The sequence below is a fragment of the Sinocyclocheilus grahami genome, unplaced genomic scaffold, assembly GCF_001515645.1.
Source record: "Sinocyclocheilus grahami isolate Dianchi unplaced genomic scaffold, SAMN03320097.WGS_v1.1 scaffold212.1, whole genome shotgun sequence".
Classification (NCBI taxonomy): Eukaryota; Metazoa; Chordata; class Actinopteri; order Cypriniformes; family Cyprinidae; genus Sinocyclocheilus; species Sinocyclocheilus grahami.
This window is the reverse complement of record NW_015505391.1, coordinates 417547-441350: the sequence shown is the minus strand read 5'-3', so window position 1 is coordinate 441350 and position 23804 is coordinate 417547. Positions and strand designations below refer to the sequence as shown.

The 23804-nt window shown below is 37.7% G+C and overlaps 2 protein-coding genes across 6 annotated transcripts in view; one reads left to right on the top strand and one right to left on the bottom strand.

The window, feature by feature from the left end:
* Window positions 1-6574, top strand: part of arhgef15a (Rho guanine nucleotide exchange factor (GEF) 15) — a 10378-nt gene extending 3804 nt beyond the window's left edge. The window contains exons 4-15 of the mRNA XM_016286581.1: window positions 368-432; window positions 634-866; window positions 969-1129; window positions 1256-1408; window positions 1540-1669; window positions 1778-1852; window positions 2526-2618; window positions 3091-3245; window positions 3773-3940; window positions 4054-4133; window positions 5907-6011; window positions 6088-6574. Coding sequence (XP_016142067.1) covers window positions 368-432; window positions 634-866; window positions 969-1129; window positions 1256-1408; window positions 1540-1669; window positions 1778-1852; window positions 2526-2618; window positions 3091-3245; window positions 3773-3940; window positions 4054-4133; window positions 5907-6011; window positions 6088-6239 — 1570 coding nt within the window. The 3' untranslated portion in view covers window positions 6240-6574. The remainder of the gene's footprint in view (window positions 1-367; window positions 433-633; window positions 867-968; window positions 1130-1255; window positions 1409-1539; window positions 1670-1777; window positions 1853-2525; window positions 2619-3090; window positions 3246-3772; window positions 3941-4053; window positions 4134-5906; window positions 6012-6087) is intronic.
* LOC107595984 (uncharacterized) lies at window positions 6426-22966 on the bottom strand. 5 transcript variants are annotated; one of them, XM_016286584.1, is made up of 20 exons: window positions 22841-22966; window positions 22418-22470; window positions 22214-22303; window positions 18285-18409; window positions 17609-17752; window positions 17448-17516; window positions 16137-16325; window positions 15119-15215; window positions 14726-14943; window positions 14474-14627; window positions 14110-14285; window positions 12117-12149; window positions 11915-12032; window positions 11145-11353; window positions 10910-11024; window positions 10030-10199; window positions 9683-9780; window positions 7364-7545; window positions 6874-6919; window positions 6426-6551 (listed from the first exon to the last, which is right to left on the bottom strand). In XM_016286584.1, the coding sequence occupies exons 1-19, from the start codon at window positions 22864-22866 to the stop codon at window positions 6885-6887; spliced, it is 2301 nt and encodes a 766-aa protein (XP_016142070.1). In that variant the 5' UTR covers window positions 22867-22966; the 3' UTR covers window positions 6426-6551; window positions 6874-6884. The 5 variants fall into 5 exon arrangements, with proteins under 5 accessions (XP_016142070.1, XP_016142072.1, XP_016142068.1 ...); XM_016286586.1 differs by having other exon boundaries at window positions 7403-7545; XM_016286582.1 differs by lacking the exon at window positions 6426-6551 and adding an exon at window positions 6592-6696.
* Between the last annotated feature and the right edge of the window lie 838 nt (window positions 22967-23804).

Here is a 23804-nt window from a genome sequence, read left to right as displayed (position 1 = left end):
TTTATTCTTATTTACTTTATACTGTATCTTCAACATCTTTCAAGTAGTAGGCTAAGAGTTTAATTTACACATCCTCTTTCCCTGAAATAAAAACCTGACATACCAACCTTTAAGGATTTGAAAAAGAGAGGTTTTATTTCTGACTCTCTGCTAGTCGGAAGCAGTGGTCAAAATGAAAATATGAAGTGGTGGGAATTGCCCTTTTTTGTCTCCCAGGTTTGTTAACACATCCAGAGTTTTTTTTTTTTTTTTTTAAGTTGACGAATGACATTTAAAAAAATGTCATTAGACCTTTATTATTTGTGATAGATACCCATTTGAGCCCTGTAATGTGTGGCCAGGTTAAGCTGTTGTGGGTTTCTTACAGGCTGTGTGACAAAACAGGAAGCCCACGGAGAATCTCCAGTGACTGGGAGCCAAACAGCGACTATGGTGAGATAATTAAATTAATGTATAATACACACACAGAGGAAAATTTTTCATCCATTTCAGATGAAACAAGAGTTAATGATCATTTCTGGTTTTATTATAGAACTTCACTGGTTAGATTAAATGAACATTAGGTGCAATAACATTTCTTTGAATCTTTTGCTGTTCAACCAAGCATTCTCAAAAACAATGTGTCATCCTCAGAACCTCTATATCAGATCTACCAGGCAAAGGTCTCGAAAGAACAGTCTGATAGTCCTGATTGCAACAGGAGTGTTAGTGAAACCCTAGGCCTCGAGGGTCCCGGAGGTCTGAGGGTGGTTGGCACCCGATCCAAGAGAGGCCTTGAAGAGATTACACTCTGGCAGGATTTAACAGTGGTGAAGGAAAGTGGAGTGTTACATAAACTCACTCGCACTGAAAAACAGAGACAAGAGGTGAGAGTAATAGTTTACCACTGTTAGAAATAACTTTACATCTTTCTTTACCAAATTCAGCTTTGTTACATATTCTTATTTTAAATTGTATGTGTTTGTTAGAGCATGTTTGAGGTGCTCACCTCTGAGGACTCCTACCTGCGCTCCCTTCGTGTTTTGAAGGATCATTTCCTGGGGTCACGGGAACTCAGTGAGACTATGGTCATTCATGATAGGAAGACCCTCTTCTCCAACCTTTTGCAGGTCTATGAAGTCAGCGAGAGGTGAGAAAGAGAGGCAAGTTCATGAGGATGACAGATGAAAGAAATTACAATTCTGTCATCACTTATTTAGTCTCAGCTAAAAAAAAAACTACTACCATAGGTATGAATGCACATCTCTGTTCTCAGGTTTATAAGAGATCTGCTGAAGCGAGTAGACGAGAGTGTGGTGATAGCTGACGTGTGTGACATCATTTATGAGCACTCAGAGAACCATTTCTCAGTCTTTATTGATTATGTCCGAAATCAGCAGTACCAAGAGAAGACCTACAGCAGACTGATGTGAGACTTTTACCCATACCTACAAAAAAAAGAATAATTTTAATGTAAAATGTTTTGTTTAAGTTTAGTTTTAGTGATCATTAAACAGTGTTGTTGGGCATGTTGCTTATGTGTATGTGTGGTCCTGGCAGGGAGAGTAGCAGAGATTTTTCTCTTGTGATGAGGCGGCTAGAGTCATCTCCACTCTGTAAACGTCTGCCCTTCACATCCTTTATGCTTCTACCCTTCCAGCGAATCACACGCATCAAAATCCTTCTACAGGTGATACACACTGCTAATGTTCTCAGTAAATACTTGTTACTCTAATATTTCCAGTAAATGTGAAATGATCAGACAATAGTTAATTGGATTAGAATCAACCTTTTGTAGAATATTCAAAAACGGACTGCAAAGGGCAGTAAAGAAGAGGAAACAGCTTCCAAGGCCCTGGCTTCAGTGTCTAAGGTAAAATCAACTAAATCAGCATTGAGCCTTGAGTTTGATTGACTGAGTGCTGATATTTAGTATAACAGCTGTAAAACATTTGTGTTTACAACATAGAATTTTAAATTCTTCTTTAGCTGCTTCTGTCTGAAATATCAGTATTAACTGTTTTAAAGCAATATCACACTCACAATTGTGCTCTTTTATTGAATATCAGCACAACTGTGAGCTCCTATGGGAAACGAGTACACAAGTGAAACTGTATACAAGTACTTTTGCTTGAGTGAAATTGCTTAAATATAAAATATGTTCTGAATCCAAAATTTGACTGGGTGAGTCACATTCAAAACTGTTTTACAATGGGCCAGTGACACAAAAATAAAGAAAAAATCTTTTAAAACCCTAGTTTAAAACACATACACCAATGCTCTTTAAAATGTACTCTTTGAATTCATATTGGTTCCATCTGGTTTTGAAAAACATGCGGTGTAATATCAAGTAAAACAATCACATACAGTACACAATGAAAACATGGAAGTATGTACATCTTAACCACTATTTTCAAAATAAATGTTTTATTATGATCAAATATTTTACAAATATGAATTCATACATTTTTACAGCCTATTACAAACTATCATCTTATCATTCCTATCCAGCTTTGATTTTCACTTGTCATCGTTCTTAATTGTAGCTAATCACGCAGGCAAACACACAGGTGGGAGAGATGAAACAGATGGAGGAGCTCATTCAAATCTCTTACAAGCTGGAGTTTGACAAACTCAAGGTCTGTAAATGCATTACTGCACTAATCAAATGAAAAACTCCTAAATTTGAGTTTCCAACAAAGGTATAGCCTACTGCCACCTTTTTTTTTTTTTTAGAATACCCAAGAGGGCTTCAGTTATCTTGTTTAAAAATAATGCTTAGAAGTAATAATCCCCTTATCTGAAAATGTTTAATGTGACATCGATATAAGATCCAAAGAGCATCTCAAGAGCCTTAGATAGCAGAAAATAAATTGATTAGTAAAAAGTTATTATAACTAGCCGCAAAGAACCATTAAAAAACATTGTTCTATTTACATTAACACGTTTAGTTCTGTTGAAAATACTGGCAGAATGTTCACTTTTGGGTGAACTATTTAATCAAACGTCACCTGTCATTGGTTTTAATATTGTGACTGATCAGTGTGTATTATTAATAGAGAATATTCTCTCTTTTTTTTATTTGCTATTTGTGTTTCTTGATTTCTGCAGGTCATTCCAATTGTTTCTAAAACACGCTGTCTAGAAAAACAGGGAGAACTACAAGAGCTGTGTAAAAGAGGGTCTCTCTTCAACATCCGCAACAAATATACCCCAGTGTACATGTTCCTCTTCAATGACCTTCTCATTCTCACTACAAAGAAAAGGTTAGAAGCATATGGTTGAGATTAACCTTCAAAAACAAAGGGGGGAAAAAATGGGATGACGTATTTTTGTAGGCCAATATCACCCTGGGTCCCTCAACAAAATCCCAATAGGATTTTTCCATTGACTTTTTAAAAGCTCTGTAACCAAGTTTTTCATTCTTACACTTTTGTTCATCATGATAATCTTCCCAAACTTTATGGATTTTAAAGCCTACATGTCATCACCAGACAAAAAAAAGCTAACGTTAGGCTATAAAGAACTACCCCATGGTCACATGACTTCAACGTATTTATTTACAGCTGAAAAGTTTGTTAATCTGCAAGAGCACAGATAACTTACATAAATAATAAGTGGGGTATTACTGATGTATTTTATGCTCTAGAATAAAATGTGGAAATATTTTGAGCTCGTGTTAAACAAACCTTATTTCAGGCATTTAAAAAAACTGCTGTGGCACGCAATGCAATTGAGTTGAGCGAATCTTCGGCCTCATGTGGTGCCCTTTTTTGCCTCCCTCTCCTCTCAGTGGTTGTCCAGACCGCTTTGTGGTGATCGATCATGCTCATCGGTCTCTGGTTCAGGTACAGGCCACAGAAAACAATCTTGGGCCACACTTGGATCACTGTTTCTGTCTGACCTTCCTGGAAAACTATCGGGGGAGCACCTGTGAACACTTGCTAAAGGCTAATACAGAGTAAGATGCATTTAGCTCAACGGTTTTATTCATACCAGCCACAGACAGAAATCACTGTCATTTTAGATTTTTAGCATTCTGACCTCTCATTCTTTATAACACCCTCTCCCCAGGTCAGACATGCATAGGTGGATGGCTGCTTTCCCACTGATTAAAGCAGCACTCGAGGAGGAGAAGATTTATGAGGACTGGGGTGAGCTTTTATGTCATTACCTCACAGATACCGTGGGAAACATCACACAATGCAGTAGCATTGTCTTTTAATGAAATGCTCTCCCAAAAATTAAATCATTGGTCATTTACTCCCCTTCATGTTACTGCCCAAATGTTTCAAATTTTTCCATGGAACACTAAAGGACTTCTAAAGAAGAACTGTTGATTTCCATACAGTAAAAGATAATGGTGACCAGTGGCTGTTAAACTCTGAAAAATGGGACTGTAAACCCTAGTTAAAAAAAAAAAAAAAAAAAAAAGTTATATATTAAAAATACATTAATTTCATGCTAAATATAGGTCAGATTCATTAACATATTTACTGACATATCGCTCGAGACTCAATTTTTATATCAGTATGGTAACACTTTAGAGTAGGGAACACTTTTTCACTATTAACATACTTTGTGTATGTAAAATTACGGTTGAACCCCTGATGTCACATGGATTATTTTACCGATCTCCTGGTTACGTTTCTGGACCTTGATCGTGGTAATTACATTGCTGTCTATGGGAGGGTCAGAGAGCTATCAGAATTCATCAAAAATATCTTCATTTGTGTTCCGAAGATGAACGGATGTCTTACGGGTTTAGAACGACATGAGGGTGAGGAATTAATGACAGAATTTTCATTTTTAGGTGAACTAACCCTTTAATAGTCAGTAAGGTAGTTGTTAAGTCTAGGTATTGGGTAGGATTACAGATGTAGAATAAGGTCATGTAGAATAAGGCATTAATATGTGCTTAATTAGTACTAATAAATGGCAAATATTTTAGTAATATGCAAGCTAATAAGCAACTAGATAAGAGACCCTAAAATAAAGTGTTACCAAAATTATAAACTAAACTTTATTTGGAGTACTACTTGTACACAATGCATATTTCTTAATAGTAATCCTAAAATGTGTTATAATGTCACTATCGATGAGGATTGTATGATCTTTAAAGATCTTGCATTTAAAGGCCGATATTATTCAAAGTATACCTAAAGTAAACTTGCAATAGTTCTACTTTTTGCAATAGTTCTACTAACAATCAACAATACTTCAGCACTACAAATAAAGTGCAAAAAGAGTTGTTCCAATTTAGCAGACTATATGTATACAAGTTTAGCATACTAAAAAGTACAATTCCAGGACATAAATGTATATACATAAAGTATATAAATGTGTAAATGTATTTGTAGCAAACATAGCATGAAATAAATGTATTTCAAATACAGTACATTTGAGTATATTTATTTTTCACTAGGAAAGCTGCTCAATATCTTCAGTTCATTCCACTTAAAAAAAAAAGTGTGAACTACTATGTACTTAGATTTTGATGCAAGTACAATGTACTTGTGTTCATACTGTATTGCAAAACACCTTTGTTGCTATTGAGGTGGGATATGGTTAGGGACAGGTTTGGTGGTATGGGTAGGATTAAGGTTGGGTTAAGGTGTAAGGGATGGGTCAACAGTGTAATTATACATGTAATTACAGAAATTACATGCAGGTATTTTTAAAATATATGTAAAAACATGTACGTACACAATAAGTGTATTGTACCAAATTATTAATTTAAAAGTACATAGTAGTTAAGGCCACTTATTTAAAAAAAAAAATAAAAAAAAAACACTTAGAGGACGCTTCTGCAATTATATTCTGGATAAGGTCTCTATGATACGGTTTATCCTGCTATATAATGGGTTTCATTTTGTGTGTGTGTGTGTGTGTGTGTGTGTGCACGCACGCGTCTGTCTGTCAATCAGACTGTCCTCAAGTGCAGTGTGTCAGTCAGTATGTGGCAAAACAGGCAGATGAGCTTAGCTTGGCGCCATCTGATGTCATCAATGTGCTGCGCAAAACCAGTGAAGGTACAGTTAAAATAAAACGACTTAAATTTTTTTTTAATTCTCAAAAGTAAAATTGACTTCCATTTTGCTCATCAAGGTTGGTATGAAGGCATGCGTCTCTCTGATGGAGAGAAGGGATGGTTTCCAGCAGAGAATACATTAGAAGTAACTACTGATCACCAGAGACGGCGGAACGTGAGGGAGAAGTACCAAATCACACAAGCAACCAGTCAAAACACTCCAAGTTGACTCCTATATACACACTCTCTGCCCATCTCATTTGCCCTCACTCCCCAATAGCTTCCACTTCCACACACACACGAAGCAGGGGCTAATTAAAATTCCCCTTGCTATCATCATCATCATCATCATCATCTTTCGAATATGAAGAACATCAAGAAGTTTTTAAAAATGTTCAAAAGGAAGCCTGGATTGTGAAAAAATAAATTTTATTGGACAGATCTGCTGTTGTCATGAGGTGACTAACAGGACGAGCCCCTTCCATTGTGCTGTCAGACTCCACCTTCAGCTCCATAGAAGCAGTGCAAGCAGGTTTTATTGCTACATTTATAATAAACCAAAAAGAAAAAAATTTTAATTTTTTTTTTTTTTTTTCGTGTTTATCCCAATGATAATGCCCGTGTTGGTGAAAATGCCCGTGTTGGCTGATAAAACGGTCTTCTTTGACTTTGCTGAGACCTATTGCCTTGGATAAAGCACACCACAAAGGTTTTTGATTCAATTCCTATGTAGAACACCCTATTCACAAGTCACCCAATACAATATTTATTAATGTGTGTAAAATCCATTAAAATGGGGCAGATTTACCCAAGTAAATACCGATTGCACATTTAATTTCTTTCTCAAAAGTATAAACAATTACCTTTAGGGGTGTCATCCTCCAGCTGGCAGTGAGTGGATTTTTTTATCTGTAAGAATATAGTAAAAAGAAATTAATGCTCTTTTTTTTTTTTCACGTAAAGTTATATTAATCTTAACAGCCTGTTAGCCTTTTGGATAACAGTACAGCAATTAAGGAATATGCATTGTTATATTCAGGACCAGGATTGTGAAACGTTGTTAGCTAAACCTCTACAAATGTAAATATTTTTAAGTACCACTTGAATTGACTGATCAGCTTTCAAACAGGAGAGGAAAAACTTCCCATATCTTTTGTTACGGACAGCAAAGGCTGTGCGTCCAATTACACACAACAGTATTTTGGTGTTGGTTCATGCATCACTTGGTAGTAGCCAAAGGAGGCTGATGCCAAAATGTGACGTGCCCAGTGACATTGTGTTTCACAAGTAATTATTGCCTGACAAGAGCATGAAATCCTCAGACCCAAGTAGCAATCTCAGTAGGTTGTTTACCTGTCAAGATATTTTGTGAATGTCTGATCTGTTCCTCACCTCTGCCCTCAGGATGCCTTGTGTGCGAGTGCAAGGCTGTTTTATGTGCGTGTTCCATAGGTAGAAATGTGGGAGAATGGGATGGCAGGTAGATGGCAAGAGTGCGACTTCCATTTTCTGGATGGACACAGCCAAGTGGAACCCTGAACCCAAGAGAAATACAGAAAACTAACTAATGGTAAATTAGTGGGATATACAGATAAATATACTTTATCAGAGCCACACATTTAAACTGCATTTTTCTCTGATGCCAAAATTTAAAAAAAAAATTTTTTTTAGCCTAATTAGTAGGGGCTACAGAGTCAATGCATATAATAGTTTAGTAAATACACTTTCTCATAAGCCCAGTGCTTGAAGTGGGCCGGTACGCAGTACCGGTGTTGTGCCCAATTCTGACCCCTGCCAGATTATTACCCTCCTAGTATTGGTAGGTTTAGTGTTAGGTGTGGGGGAGGGGTTAGGATTAGGCAATCAGATAGCGATTTCAACGAGAGGGGTAATAATTTGGCAGGGGGTCGAAAATGGGCACAACACCGGCACTTGTATTTTTTCTCTTTAGCTTACCGGCACTTTTTTTGTGCGTACTGGCACTTCTGACATGCTGTTGGTACTCCGAGTCAAAGCGTCAGTGTCTGGGTGATTAGAAATGACACTATATAAATAGGGGTGCACCGATCACTCGGCAACCGATCACTATCGGCCAATAATGGCTTGGGGAAGTTTGATTGGCGGTCTCTATAAAGGCCGATAAAACCGATCTCAAGCTGACGCGCCCGCTGTGAGAGGTTCAGCATGATACGCAGCGGCACCGTCTCAATCTCTGTCCGGCGCGGGTAAAATAATTTATTGCATTTAAACACTTCTATGAAAGATTGTACTTCTGTACTGCGTAAAAACAGAATCACAATGCTCAAAAAGCATTTTCAGTAACAACGTTTGGATTTGAAATCAAAATGGATAAATGTGTTTGTGGCAAACATCCACGGATCAGTAGCGGACTCCTGTGTGAAAGCACAATGTGAGTCTGTGCTGCTTCTGTACGCACATGGACTGCATACGCACTGCAAATGGAGTATGTGTGAAACTGGCATGAGGCCGCCTCACATACAGTACAGCTCACGATATCAGGCTTGTGCAAGCTACTGTGCAAAAACTGCCCCAATGTAAAAACAAAAATGCACTGCATGATCAAACATTTAGGTGAGATAATTATATAATTTTTGAAAAATGTTTAAAAATAAATAAATAAATGCCCCCCTCCACCCCCCAAATAAAACAAATAATAAATCCCCCCAAGAGTCACCTAAGAGGGGAATTCCCCCCCCATTTCAAAAAATTAAATTCAGGCCCTTAATGAATGTCTGTAAAAATCCTGACTGGAGCATCACTATAAATAATTCTACATGGTAAAAAGGAAGGCTTCAAAAAGATTGGTATCGGGGATCGGTATTGGCAGATACTGCCTCCTGTGATCGACAATCGGTGATAAGCACAAAAAAAAATCCTGATCGGAGCACCCTTATATATAAAGCCCAGTACCCAGAAGGGGGCACCGTGAATTACCTCTCATCATGACAAAATCACATGAATGAATGAAAGCGGAGTTGGTCTACCTCAGGGGGTTTCACTGTGTGGGGTGTGAGAGCAGGTCAGGGGAGGCGCGCAGAGTAGTAGAATAATAATTAATGATTTGAATCAGTACATTTTAACCAAAACCATTCTTAAATGAAAAGTGGCAGGTTTTTTTCCCAATCAGATCATTTTAAATCAGTAAGCTCCAGGAAAGTTCAAGGATCCAGTAAACTAATGCATTAGTAAGTAATAAGTTTAAAACCGTGACAGTGATGTGACATGTGGCCAAGTATGGTGACCCATACTCGGAATTAGTGCTCTGCATTTACCCATCCAAAGTACACGTACACACACACACACACACACAGCAGTGGGCAGTCATTTATGCTGCAGCGCCCGGGGAGCAGTTGGGGGTACGGTGCCTTGCTCAAGGGCACCTCAGTCGTGGTATTGAAGGTGGGTGTACATTCCCTCCCCCTATGGCCCCCCCCCCCCCCCCCCCCCCCCCCCATAAACAGAGCTAATAGTGACTCACGTCCAGTACAAGCACTGCAAAAGCCCCATCTAGTTGTTCAACATGAATTTAACATTCTCTACAATGCATTTCTGGTCTTTTCTGTGACTTCTCCCTAACATTAGGCAGAAATCAGTATTCATCTTGCAAATTGTGTACTACAAGTTCATGATTAATTATAAAGGAGTTTTTACCTATAATGTGGTTGAGGATGGCTGAGGGGTCTCAGGTGTGGAGGAAAAGGGGGCATGTTTCTCACCTCATTCCTGTAAATCACCTGATCACCATCATGCTGCAGATAAAACAGATTTATTGATAAAGTTTATAAATGATAGAGGAAGACTTCTGTAAATAGGTGGTATATCTATTAATAATAATACAAATAAAATTTTGAAATACTGATAACGGTCAAAAAGCTGAATGTTTATCTTGATATTATACATAACTGCTGAAACTGCTTAAAATTCATTAGCCCTTGCTTAAACTAGAAACTACTCGATTTCTCTGTACACGGAGGATATTCAAAATATTAAAATCCTACTGTTGTGACAGTGCCACAGGAGTCTATGAAGAAACTGAATATGGCTCTGGAATTGTCAGTCTCCAGTGGTCTACAGGCAGGATCCAGCAGGGCTGTGTGATTGGGGTTTACTGGGGGAGAAACACCACCTGTGTCGACCATCACCACCATTCTTCCATCAGGCAGACACACTGTACAGAGAAGAAACAAAGCAAAAGGAAGAAACCAGCTCCTTCAAGATATGTTTCCTGCATTATAAACAGTCATAATTGTGTTTAATGACCTCACAATTAACTTAGCTTTTATGCATTTTTGTACCTTTATAGGGGTCATATATTATGTTGCAAAAAAAAGTACATTATTTTGTATATTTGGTGTAATGAAATGTGTTTATGCGGTTTAAGGTTAAAAAAACACATTATTTTCCACATACTGTACATTGTTTCTCCTCTATGCCCCACCTTTCTGAAATGCGTCGATTTTTACAAAGCTCACCGTTCTGAGGTGTGCTCTGATTGGCTAGCTATCTAGTGCATTGTGATTGGCCAAATACCTCAAGCGTGTGGCAGAAATGTTACGCCATTTACCATACAGTGATGCCGTGTCCCGGCGCGACGAGACAAAACCAATAAAACCCATTATAAACTAGGCATTTGTTGCATCCAGTGGGGATATAATTACTGATTATGATTACTTATACGGTCTTTTTACGCGTTGCATCGCGTAAACATAAAACCATGTCTGTATTTGTGATCAGAGAAATGACAAACAAGTGCTACTCTACAGTGCTCAAAACTCGTGTTTGAATCGTCAGTGGCAAATTCTTTATATGAACTGTAGAGTTACAGTATGTATGGATAAAGTGTTCATTAGGAGTACAGTGGTTTGTAAAAAAAATTACCCAACAACTCTCTCACAGGGAACACACAGCGCTGCACATGAGTCTGTTCTTCTGCTGTTTCTAGATGAACTAAACTCACCAGCACACTCACTAATAGACCTTGCAGTCCCAAGCCCTAAGAAACAGAGGAAAGCATTACATTGGTATGAACTGTAATAATTTTACACTGAAAAATCAATCATCTTGTTACAAAGATTTCAAATGAATAATGGCTGGTGTCAGGCCTTTCCTGTACCTCATAGGCCATGCCAGTGGCATAGAGTGGAACCTCCAGGCTAAGGTAGAGCTCGTGGGGATCCAGAGAGAATCCCCCAAGCTCCACCAGCTCCCAGTCAACCCTCATCCCTCCTACATACAAACTCCACTCAGAGGAGTCTATATTACCGTAGTAAGCCAAGGTACGCACACCTCGTGCTGTACACTCCCCTTCAAGCTTTGGCAAGACTGAGAGACATAAAAGACACCGATAAAACAAATGCATTCTGGAATGGCTCTTTTCAAGAATGGCAAATTCAATACTGCTTAGCAGCTCACTTATGACTTGTGTTTTGTATGCACCATTTTTAAGAGATTTTCACACAGGCAATTGATTTCAAGATGGAGCATGGTTCCCATGAATAACTGGTAAGGTAGTTTTAGTTTGGATGCACTGGTACTCAGTTGTGCACCTCAGTGTACTTTTGCATTACATTGTAAAATAGTATGCAATAACATGTGTATATATATATATAAACTGAATTCTGCCTTACTGGAACCATACTTATCCCTATCCATAAAACCCAGACCTAAGGTGGATTCAAACTGGGCTCAGTTGTGTCAAAGGCTAAATCAAAGGCTTTTCCCCCCAATTTTTGTCATGCTCAACAAGACATTGGTGAGCAGAGATAGCATAAATATACTTTGCCAATCAGATGGGCCAATTTTTTTTTTTTTTTTTTTTTTTTTTTTTTTTTATTTTTTTTTTTTTTTTTATTCGTTATTTTAAATGAGAGGGACATTACATACCTACATCCTGCAGCTCTGCCTCAACAGTAGCAGAATAGTTGTAGATCTCTCCATCAGGAAACAGAATGAAAGAGAAGACCCCATAAAGAGTGTACCTCCTAAACCTGTCTCCCAAATACTAAATCAGCAGAGAGGGAAGGAAGCATTCCTTATTAAAAATATCAATAAAAATACTGGCAAACCAGTGTATGTGGTAGATCACCTTTTGTGGGATGAGCGAATGAGAAAAGGGCATCTGAAACAGATACATGTAGGTGTTGTTGGGAAAAGGATTTTGAGAAGATATGTTTCCTGCATTATAAACAGTCATAATTGTGTTTAATGACCTCACAATTAACTTAGCTTTTATGCATTTTTGTACCTTTATAGGGGTCATATATTATGTTGCAAAAAAAAGTACATTATTTTGTATATTTGGTGTAATGAAATGTGTTTATGCGGTTTAAGGTTAAAAAAACACATTATTTTCCACATACTGTACATTGTTTCTCCTCTATGCCCCACCTTTCTGAAATGCGTCGATTTTTACAAAGCTCACCGTTCTGAGGTGTGCTCTGATTGGCTAGCTATCTAGTGCATTGTGATTGGCCAAATACCTCAAGCGTGTGGCAGAAATGTTACGCCATTTACCATACAGTGATGCCGTGTCCCGGCGCGACGAGACAAAACCAATAAAACCCATTATAAACTAGGCATTTGTTGCATCCAGTGGGGATATAATTACTGATTATGATTACTTATACGGTCTTTTTACGCGTTGCATCGCGTAAACATAAAACCATGTCTGTATTTGTGATCAGAGAAATGACAAACAAGTGCTACTCTACAGTGCTCAAAACTCGTGTTTGAATCGTCAGTGGCAAATTCTTTATATGAACTGTAGAGTTACAGTATGTATGGATAAAGTGTTCATTAGGAGTACAGTGGTTTGTAAAAAAAATTACCCAACAACTCTCTCACAGGGAACACACAGCGCTGCACATGAGTCTGTTCTTCTGCTGTTTCTAGATGAACTAAACTCACCAGCACACTCACTAATAGACCTTGCAGTCCCAAGCCCTAAGAAACAGAGGAAAGCATTACATTGGTATGAACTGTAATAATTTTACACTGAAAAATCAATCATCTTGTTACAAAGATTTCAAATGAATAATGGCTGGTGTCAGGCCTTTCCTGTACCTCATAGGCCATGCCAGTGGCATAGAGTGGAACCTCCAGGCTAAGGTAGAGCTCGTGGGGATCCAGAGAGAATCCCCCAAGCTCCACCAGCTCCCAGTCAACCCTCATCCCTCCTACATACAAACTCCACTCAGAGGAGTCTATATTACCGTAGTAAGCCAAGGTACGCACACCTCGTGCTGTACACTCCCCTTCAAGCTTTGGCAAGACTGAGAGACATAAAAGACACCGATAAAACAAATGCATTCTGGAATGGCTCTTTTCAAGAATGGCAAATTCAATACTGCTTAGCAGCTCACTTATGACTTGTGTTTTGTATGCACCATTTTTAAGAGATTTTCACACAGGCAATTGATTTCAAGATGGAGCATGGTTCCCATGAATAACTGGTAAGGTAGTTTTAGTTTGGATGCACTGGTACTCAGTTGTGCACCTCAGTGTACTTTTGCATTACATTGTAAAATAGTATGCAATAACATGTGTATATATATATATAAACTGAATTCTGCCTTACTGGAACCATACTTATCCCTATCCATAAAACCCAGACCTAAGGTGGATTCAAACTGGGCTCAGTTGTGTCAAAGGCTAAATCAAAGGCTTTTCCCCCCAATTTTTGTCATGCTCAACAAGACATTGGTGAGCAGAGATAGCATAAATATACTTTGCCAATCAGATGGGCCCACTTTTTTTTTTTTTTTTTTTTTTTTTTTTTTTTTTTTTTAATTAGTGCTTTTTTTTTTTTTTATTCGTTATTTTAAATGAGAGGGACATTACATACCTACATCCTGCAGCTCTGCCTCAACAGTAGCAGAATAGTTGTAGATCTCTCCATCAGGAAACAGAATGAAAGAGAAGACCCCATAAAGAGTGTACCTCCTAAACCTGTCTCCCAAATACTAAATCAGCAGAGAGGGAAGGAAGCATTCCTTATTAAAAATATCAATAAAAATACTGGCAAACCAGTGTATGTGGTAGATCACCTTTTGTGGGATGAGCGAATGAGAAAAGGGCATCTGAAACAGATACATGTAGGTGTTGTTGGGAAAAGGATTTTGAGAGAGACGCACTCCTTTCCATTCCATTTCCTCCCAGAGCACTGGCTGACCTGCTACAGTCACATTCCCCAAAGAAACATCATGAGGAAAACAGCACAATGAGATGGAAAACTCCCTCTGTGAAGGCACAGTCTCTACAATGGCAAAAAGAGAGACAGACACACACACACACACACACACACAAGTCAGATGGTAAATATTTTTGCCTGAAGGCAAAGTGGATCAGACTTCATGGTGATAGTCAAAAGTCTGGTTATAAAAGACAAAAGTAACATGTAGCAGTTAGAGAACAGTGTGTAAGTGGATTGGTTTGTGTTCTCACTGTTAATAAGTGTGACTGGACGGGGCAAGTGATAAATAAAAAGTGCTCTGAATGTCCGCTGCTGAGTCAGACTCCATGCTGTATCCTCCCATTCACGCAGCAGGAACACATCCACAAAATATGACTGAGAATACAGTCCATCAGTCACATGACTCTAACCAAGAACAGGAGAAAGATGGTTGGTAACAAAAAAAAAAAAGTGGAAAAATGTGATGTCAGCTAAACAGCAAGTGTAGATGATATCTGGGGTACCTTGATGAATCCTCCTTCAGCTCCGAAAGGAATACGTATCTCCAATGTTCTGTTGTTGTTGTGAATCATGTAACCACGCTGGTGGGCAACACACTCAGACAGGTATCGCCCCCCAACACCCAACTTAAGACCCTTTTCTGTGAAGGGAGGATGGACCAGAGTGGGGAGGTCATGTGGGAGCGACCACAAAACATCAGAACCATCCATTCGAGCTTGACCTGAAAGAGAGGATTTGAGGAGGAGGTGAGCTGAACTGAGAACTGAGGGGCTCAGTAGAACATTTGCAGGAAAGATAATTAGGTTTAGACATGTAGTACATCAGTTTATGAGCTACATAATTGGCCTAGGAAGCCAAAAAAATATATAAAAATGGAGTCAGCAAGAGTAACATACCAATGGTGCAGGCCACTGACATGTCGACAGTCATCAGAGTCCATTTAAGCTTGTACAAGATGGTGGCACTGACCACTTCCACGTCAGTCTCACCCCACTGAAACGGTTCAGAAAAAATATGCTTTTCATAACAGCCCATTATGAAACTAAATCAGTGCTGATGTTCCCTGGTATGCAAGCTTAAATTTCAAAGGATTTTCTACTCAAAAAAAAAATTTCTGGTATCATTTACTCACCCCTCAGGTCAAACCAAACCTGCATGACTTTCTTCCATGGACTACAGGAGATCATATTTTGAAAATTGTTGGGAGCATTAAAGGCCATTAAATTCTATTATATGGCAAGAAAAGAAAAAAAAAAAAGACAAAACATCTTGAATAATGTGTTTAAAATATTTTCGTTTGTTACACCGAAGAAATTTTGGAATGGCATGAGGGTGAGTAAATTACATGATTGTCATTTTTGGGTGGAGCATCCTTTAAGTTAGTTTACAGGTGCTATTAAAGCAATGTCAAGGATTCAATACAAGATTACTTATATCAGTTTAAGGCTGGAATACACTACACAACTTCTAAAATCAGAACAGATTTTAAAACACTAAGCATCATACACTTTCACACAGAAATATGGTCCTCATTTCTTGGAGATGCATGCTAAATGAAAACAATGTGTATTCTAAAACCAGCTCAAGATATCAAACATGCTTAATTATCCTCCAAACAGGCCTAGATGCAATCATGTTTGGAGGATAATTAAACAGGCCTAGATGCAAATCACATAAATATCAAAGTCTGTGTTATACACTACATTATTGTCTGTAAAAAAAAAAAAAAAAAAAAAATTGGCAGTCAGAGTTAAATCTCTCAGAAAAATCAGTGTATGATACGTTGACTCATCCAGAATATAAAAGTGTTGTCTTCCATCCTTAACACAATCATTGTGCCAAATAAATAAATAAATATCATCTAACTGGACTCAATGTCTAGATGGAGTTAGTAATCTCTGCTTTATCCTCGACCTGTAGCATGTATGCCAGTTTGGATCCATAGGCACAACGGAGGAGGATGCGAGAGTCGCTGGTGTTAATGTGGTAGCCCAGCAAGTGTGCCATTCTCACTGGAATGGTCTCCTCCCTCATGCCACCCTCCTGACTGAGCACTGGTATACGGAACGCCACCCTCCATTCCAACAGACCCTCTCCCAACTCCTAAGACGACAAGAACACACACACAGTTAAAGTCAGCATGAAACAGAAGTTGTGAACGTCTTGTCCTCTATCTTGACATATCCGAACGAAACAACTTCTCAAATGAGGGAAAAAAAATGGGTGAGACTTAATTTTGTCCATCAGGAATGGATTGAATTTTTTGTCCTTTGGCTGCATTGTCATTTGCTATTGCATTTGAGTGACAGTTTACAGTCCAATCCACGTGCCAGTAAACCTTTTTTTTTGGCAGTAAATTGAGTAAAGATTATGAGGGTATGATATCTATAATGCCTTAAAAAAAAAAAAATGATACAGGTGATTCTCCGGATTTTAGATCTAGCTATACTGTCATTACGGTGTTGTTTAGCACATAATGCAGGTACAAGATTTAAATATTGGTTAGTTTTGTTCAAAGTTAGAGTAAGCAATTCTCAAAAAGTATTAATGATATCACAGGTGAAACGTTTGAAAAAGCTGATGCTCCAACACACAGAGACAGCGTAATTTAAAATAGTCCGTTTTGTTGCAAGCTAGAATAAACAATTCTCAAAGCATTAATGAAGATCCAATTTGGTTGTTTTAAGTGAAAAATAGCTGGCTGTCAAACAGTCTGATGAGAGTTTAACATTTTCCAAAATTAATTCGCAGTCATTTAATCTACAATTTTGAGAAATATCAATCAGTAGCACCTCTAATTTTAGACTGAATTACTATGTAACGCCATTCCTTACAGTCGTTGAAAATTACTCGTAATAGTGATAAAGATTTTGGTCATATCGCTCAGCTTAATTCATTTAAACAGGGAGCTGCTAAAAAAGCAACACATAATGATCTAATACTCCAGTGAGCAAGCCAGAGGTTTTGGTTGTAGCAGGTAAAAATAAATAAATAAAAAAAAACATTGGAAGAACCCCATTCTACAAAGAGCCAGTTCTCTCCTGGCTACATAGCAAGTCAGATTCAATCAATGGCACAAGTTTGTCTTAGGATTTGACCAAGTTTTTGATCAATCAATGGAAGTTAATTCTGTTCATTCAGTTCACAGATGCTGCTAACAATGACAGAAAGTGGATAAATCAGATACATTAAATCCAAACAGTAAAAATGCACACAGTCTCTTACCACAGGGGCTGGTGTTACCCATGCTGTGTCCATGTGATTATCAGGAGGCAGCAGTTTCAGCACAGACACCTGGGGGTTGCGGGAAGCATCATGGGACTTTTTGTCAACGTTTTGTTTATATCAGGAAATTTATACTTCATAATACAAAATTTATGTTCCACCTCCATGTAGTTCTGCTCACAGACGAGCTCCCGATGTGCCCATGGGACCTGGAGAGGGCAGGTGAGCAGTAAAGGGTAGGATTTCTCCTCCCCATTTGAGTCCTGATTTATAAACCACACCAGCAACTGAAATTCAGTCTCCCTCTGAAACAACAACAACAAAAACACTGTTGTGCTCTAAAGTTTATCAAATATAACATAACGATCACTGTGAAAAAATATCCTACTGTACTGATCTCCACCATGATAATATAGGTGGTAAAATAGAAAGGCAAATGATTAATGAAATTTAATTTTCACATTTCACAATCGTCGTGACTATAAAACACGGCCAATAATCATAAAGATGGTGCACAGGAACATACACATTAAGTCAAAACACAGTCAAGGGAACAACACTAAAGTAATGCAATAAACATTAAACACAAATGTTTCACGGATAACAAAATCAAGCAAAAAAAAATTTTATATCAATCATATGTGATGTCATGCACAGATTTCTGGGAATGTCCTTTTACTGTTTATCACCATGAATTATATGGCAATTCATTGTTTTTACTTGCAAAAATTAAATTTCCTGTAAAACGGTCAAATTTGGTGCAATGTTAAACCATTTACAGTTAACCAATGTTTGGAAAAGCAACATTTTGGTTGACCTTTCTTGAGTGTCTCTCACCTGGTTCTCCACCAGACCGGCAAGATAAGAAACACGCAGAAGCAGGTCACCCCAGGAGTCAAGAGCCATAGTATAGCCACACTCTGCTGCCCACTGACCAGAAACCTCATGGACCTCAGAGTCTGCTGTAAAAGTAGAGACAATTACATAATTTTAGTTACCAGATACAGGGTGAATTAGGGTAATCAGGGCGATGTTGGGCATGTAAACTGACTTTTTTTTTTGGAGCATCATAAGTCAGTCTACTTGAATCTTATGATTAAGGTCACGAAAATTATGATAAAGTTGTTGTTTTGTCCTGTTATTTAGGTGTCCTTTGTTGGTCATCAAGTGTTCTGGTGACTTTACAATGAAGTCAGATGTCAAAACTGTCCCAGATCCCACACATGCTTCAAACCAGGCCCAACTCAATACACTGGTGGGCCAATACACTGAAAGGACCAAACCACACCAACCTGGTAGAGATTAAGGACCTGCTCAGACTTATCTGCACACAGGTGAAACAGTAGTTCTCATAAAATAAATTTTAAAATACAGTAGACCTATGTTTACACATGATCTTTGATATGTTGGACTTGGGTCTATATTACTCTAGAGCAATATTAAGACTGTTGAATTTATTTATTTTTTTTACATTTGTTGACAAAATGAGATCATTAATTATTACAATGGAAACATGGCACAGAACCGATGAAGTCACTCTTTGTCCCTTAGGATACTGCGAAACATCTCTATCCTCTAAAAAAAACAAAAACATGAATCACACGTGGAAGAGATTCAGGGGGCATCATAATCTGGCACAAACAAGAAATTGACAAATACATCCAAAAAATAATAATAATTAATTAAAAAAAAGAATCACATATCTGGCTCAAAATCAACAAGCACATTATCCAAACAAACCACTAAAGATGGTTTCTTATGTGCCCTCTATTTTCCTCCCTCTGAATCTCCATTCTATAATGAGGACATCTTTAAATCTCTCCACAGTCAAATTAACCGCTTTCAGGCACAGGGAAGGGTTTTGATTTGTGGGGATCTAAATGCCAGAACAGGATCTCTTGTTGTTATCCCACCACAGATAATGGGAATAACTATATTGTTGGACAGAGCTTCCCACAAAACATTGTAAACTTCCCAAGATATAACTCTTAATTACCAAGTGATTAAAAATGGGAAGCTTCAGGTGGACCTCTGCCAAAGCCTGGGTCTGTACATTGTCAACGGCAGGGTGAGAGGAGACGCTCTTGGAAGGTACACTTACAGTTCATTTCATGGTTGTTCAACAGTTGATTACAGGATTACAGATTTAGATCCATTTTCTTTCAGAGCATTCCCGGTCAAATCACTAACACCCCTATCAGACCAGTCAAATTACAGTTTACCTAAAAAGGACAAAAAATATGAACGTACATTCACAGCCCAGTAAACTGTACAACATTTGAGAGAATTACAGATGGGCATAAAACAGATCAGAAAAATGTGACCGCAATTTGCCATCCAAAAGTACGTTTACTTAACTTTCTAGGCAGAGAGTTTACAATGGAGATGGTGTCAATCTGGTTTTGGAAAACAAATTATATATTTGATTATTTGGCCAATTTATCTCACCCCACATCGAAGAAAATCCATAAAACCATACAAGAAAATGAAGTGGTTTGATTTAGGCTGTAAAACAATGAGTAAAAAATTAAGACAATTATCAGATCAAAAGCATAGACAACCAAACAATGCAGATTTACGCCATCAATATGTGAAGAACTTAAACTGTATAAAAATTAAAAAAAAATAAAGTACATCCAAAATCAACTAAAAACTATTGAATCTGTAAATTCTAATAATTTTTGGGACAACAGGAATCCGCCGAATAAAAAAAAAAACCCCATCATGAACAAACAAAAAAAAAAAGGAAAAAAAAAAAAGCCAAATATATGAAAAAATTAATATGGAACATTCACTTGGTGTTCCAGAAAATGAACTGATTGATAAAATTCAGACCCTTAAAAATAAAAATAAAAGCACGCAAGTGGACCAGATGGCATCCTCAACTAAATGCTCAAGAACACAGAGCACAAATTAAGATTGGCCCTACTAAAATGGTTCAGCTTCGTTCTGAGTGTCAGTCATTTCCCAGAAACCTGGAATAGAGGACTCATAACGCCCATTTTCAAAAGTGGACACAAGTTTGATCCAAACAATTATGGAGACATCTGTGTAAACAGTAATCTGGGGAAGCTGTTCTGTAGCATTATCAACACAAGGCTCATTCACTTCCTCGCCGAACACAATGTCTTAAGCAAAGGTCAAATTGGATTCTCATCCAAATCTAGAACATCAGACCATATCTTCACCCTGCATAACCTGACAAATACATCAACATACAAATACATCAGGTCCTGCTGTCTCCAACAGAAGAGGGTCTACAGCAGAACCAAGACATCCTACACAAGCTCTGTCAGACCTGGGCCCTGACAGTAATCCAACTGAAACAAAAGTTCTAACATTCCAGAAAGGATGCAGAGTTCAGGGAAAGAAATACAATTTCACCCTCGATATGACCACAATTGATCATGCCACAAACTACACATACCTTGGGTTGAAAATCAGTGCAAACGGAAACCTCAACTTGGCCGTGAATTAACTGAAAGAGAAAGCAAGAATTTTCAATTTGAAATACCAATTAGAATCTGGCTCAAAATATTCCAAGCAGTTTTACAACCAATTGCATTATATGGCAGTGAAGTTTGGGGTCCTCTCCTAAATCATGAGTTTGAAGAAGAAAAAAAGACAAAAAAAAAAAAAAGACAAATCCAACTGAAGCCCTGCAGAGTGAGTTTTGTAAAAGCGTCCTTAGGGTACAGAGAAATACACCTAATAAAGCATGCAGGGCAGAATTAGGCCAATACCATTACTCCACATTGAGAAAAGAGCCATCAAATGTTGGATACATCTAAAATTGAGTGCCCCAACTCTTATTTTAAAGCCTTTAAAACTCATGAAATGAACACTGAAAAGAGGCCCCTCATTCAGCTGGTCCCGAGGCTCCACAAACAGACTAATCAAACCAACAATAACCAGTCTCAGGACACTGACACCCTCATCCACAGAATTCGGCCTAACCAAATGATTCATGCACAAAAAGAAAACTACCTAGCTTACTGGTACAAAACAACACCAAATCAAAATAAACTGCAATGCTATTTGGCCCTAAAGAGGGATCACAACAGCAGAATATCTGAGCACAGTCAGAGATCACAAACCAAAAAAAAAAAAAAAAAAGTTTAAATACAGACTCAGTGACCACAGCTTGGCTATAGAGAGAGGCAGATACAGACAGAGCTGGCTGCCCAGAGAGAGCAGGTTATACCTGTACTGTAGCCAAGGAGAAGTAGAAACAGAGCTACACTTCATGTAAACTTCAAAAAGCTTGAGAACGATGCACAAGTTCAATATTTGCTTGGTGAAAAATAAAAAAAGGGCTGCATTTCACTGGCGGCAAGGTACATTAAAGCCTGCCACAAAAAGAGGGAAAAGTCGACCAGTGTAGAGTCGACAGTCCTGCGCCCATGTACTCACACACACACAAACTCTTGTACACTCATATGTAAACACACACCACTTGTACATATTGCTGTACTATTGTTTTTCTACACCTGTTCATCATACAATTCTTTTTTGTACATTTTATTTACCCATTCGGTTTTTCTTGCTCAAATGCTTTGGCAATACAATGTACAATTTGTCATACCAGTAAAGCTGATTTGAATTGAATTGAAAATTGAGAGAGAGCGAGGAAAGAAAGAAAGAAAGAAAGAAAGAAAGAAAGAAAGAAAGAAAGAAAGAAAGAAAGAAAGAAAGAAAGAAAGAAAGAAAGAAAGAAAGAAAGAAAGAAAGAAAGAAAGAAAGAAAGACTAATAAACACTGAATACCTTGAACGTCGAACCTAAATTTGTGGCCAAGGAAATTTGAGTTGACAGACAACCAGAAATGACGATCATGGCACTCTGTCCTGAACATACCTGAGAAACAAACACATCTTTAATATATGACCTTGTATTGCCCATAGTGCAACTGTCTTTATAAAAACACTAAAAAAAAAAAAACATCTGAACTTTTAAGAACTGCATTCTTACCAATAGGTATGGAATCAGGAACAGAGATAGGACATAAACCAAACAAAAGAAACCTGAAAAACGCAAAATGACATACATTTACATTTCTACACTTATATGTATTATACAGTGGCTGCGAGAGCTCAACGCGCTGCAACTTAAAGAGCACCAGCAAATTAAGAAAACATCTTCATCAGTTTGACAACACACGCGCTGCAAAGCCTCACAACACAACCAAATACAGAAAAGCGTTGCAAGTAGCACAGACCACAACGGACTTTAAAATTTTTTGGTTTTTACCATTTGTGTAATCACACAAACAGCTACCATGGTTAAACTATGGTTAGTGTAATTTACAACATGCAACGCAAAAAAAGATAAGATCAATAATATAACATCTTCGAAATATATGCGAAATTATCATAGGGACAAATCAAAACTCACCACAGCAAAGAAAAGTACATGACCATAAAGAAAGCTTCTGCCAACTGTATATAAACTTTGAGTAGAACAAAAATGATTCTCCAAAAACTTTATCCCGATTAATTCAAGTGTCTTTTTTTTTCTCAATAGATCAGCAGTCGCGTGGCGCTTCATTTTGACGAGGAAGAACACCTGTCAGATTGGCTTAGTTAATCAATTTGTACATCACGTGGTCATTTTTAATGTTTTTCTTTTTATGAACAGGTTTTAGCGGAAGACGTTTGCACCTGACACCCGATTAAAGCTTATAAACTTATGGTAAAGTTATTTTAATAAACAATATGTTCTTTTGAGGTGGATCTTTTTTCTTTTATATATATATATATATATATATATATATATATATATATATATATATAATATATATATATAGTGTGTGCACACTCAGAGAGACACATGGAACACCACAAGGAAATGTTTCAAGCCCTATTCTTTTTAATACAATGAAGTGTTTTTTTTTCTTTTTCTAAAGTACAAGGAAGATCAATATACGGAGATGATTGTACATTATGGAAGAGCGGAAGAAATGGAAGTTAGAAAGGAAACTCCAAGAGGCCATAGGCGAAGTAGGAAAATGGGCAAACTGCTGGGGATAAAATTAACAATTAAATATCTATAAGATGTTAGAGCAGGTATCTGTGGTAAGAAACCTTAAGTTTTAGATATATTAAAAATTGACTTTTGGCATCCTTACTCAAAAAATGTATGTCTGGCTGTAACAGATTGGGGTGCTAGCTGACAATCGAGACTTGTTGGACAATCACTTTGGAGAGTATGTTGCGCTTTGATTAGATCTTCAATAGACTATGGCAGTTTCATATATATTTCAACATCATTGAAGAAAAATATACTCATTATACAAACTCAGGCATTAAGAATATGTTGCTCTTCATTTAGTGCATCACCAGTAGCATCTTTGCAGATA

Coding starts and splice junctions, on each gene's coding strand:
- LOC107595984 (XM_016286584.1), bottom strand. CDS start 22,866: ATGGTCATGTACTTTTCTTTGCTGTG. Junction 11,025..11,144: donor CCACTGGCATGGCCTATGAG/GTACAGGAAAGG, acceptor TCTGTTTCTTAG/GGCTTGGGACTGCAAGGTCT. Junction 9,781..10,029: donor CCTGTGGCACTGTCACAACA/GTAGGATTTTAA, acceptor TTTTATCTGCAG/CATGATGGTGATCAGGTGAT.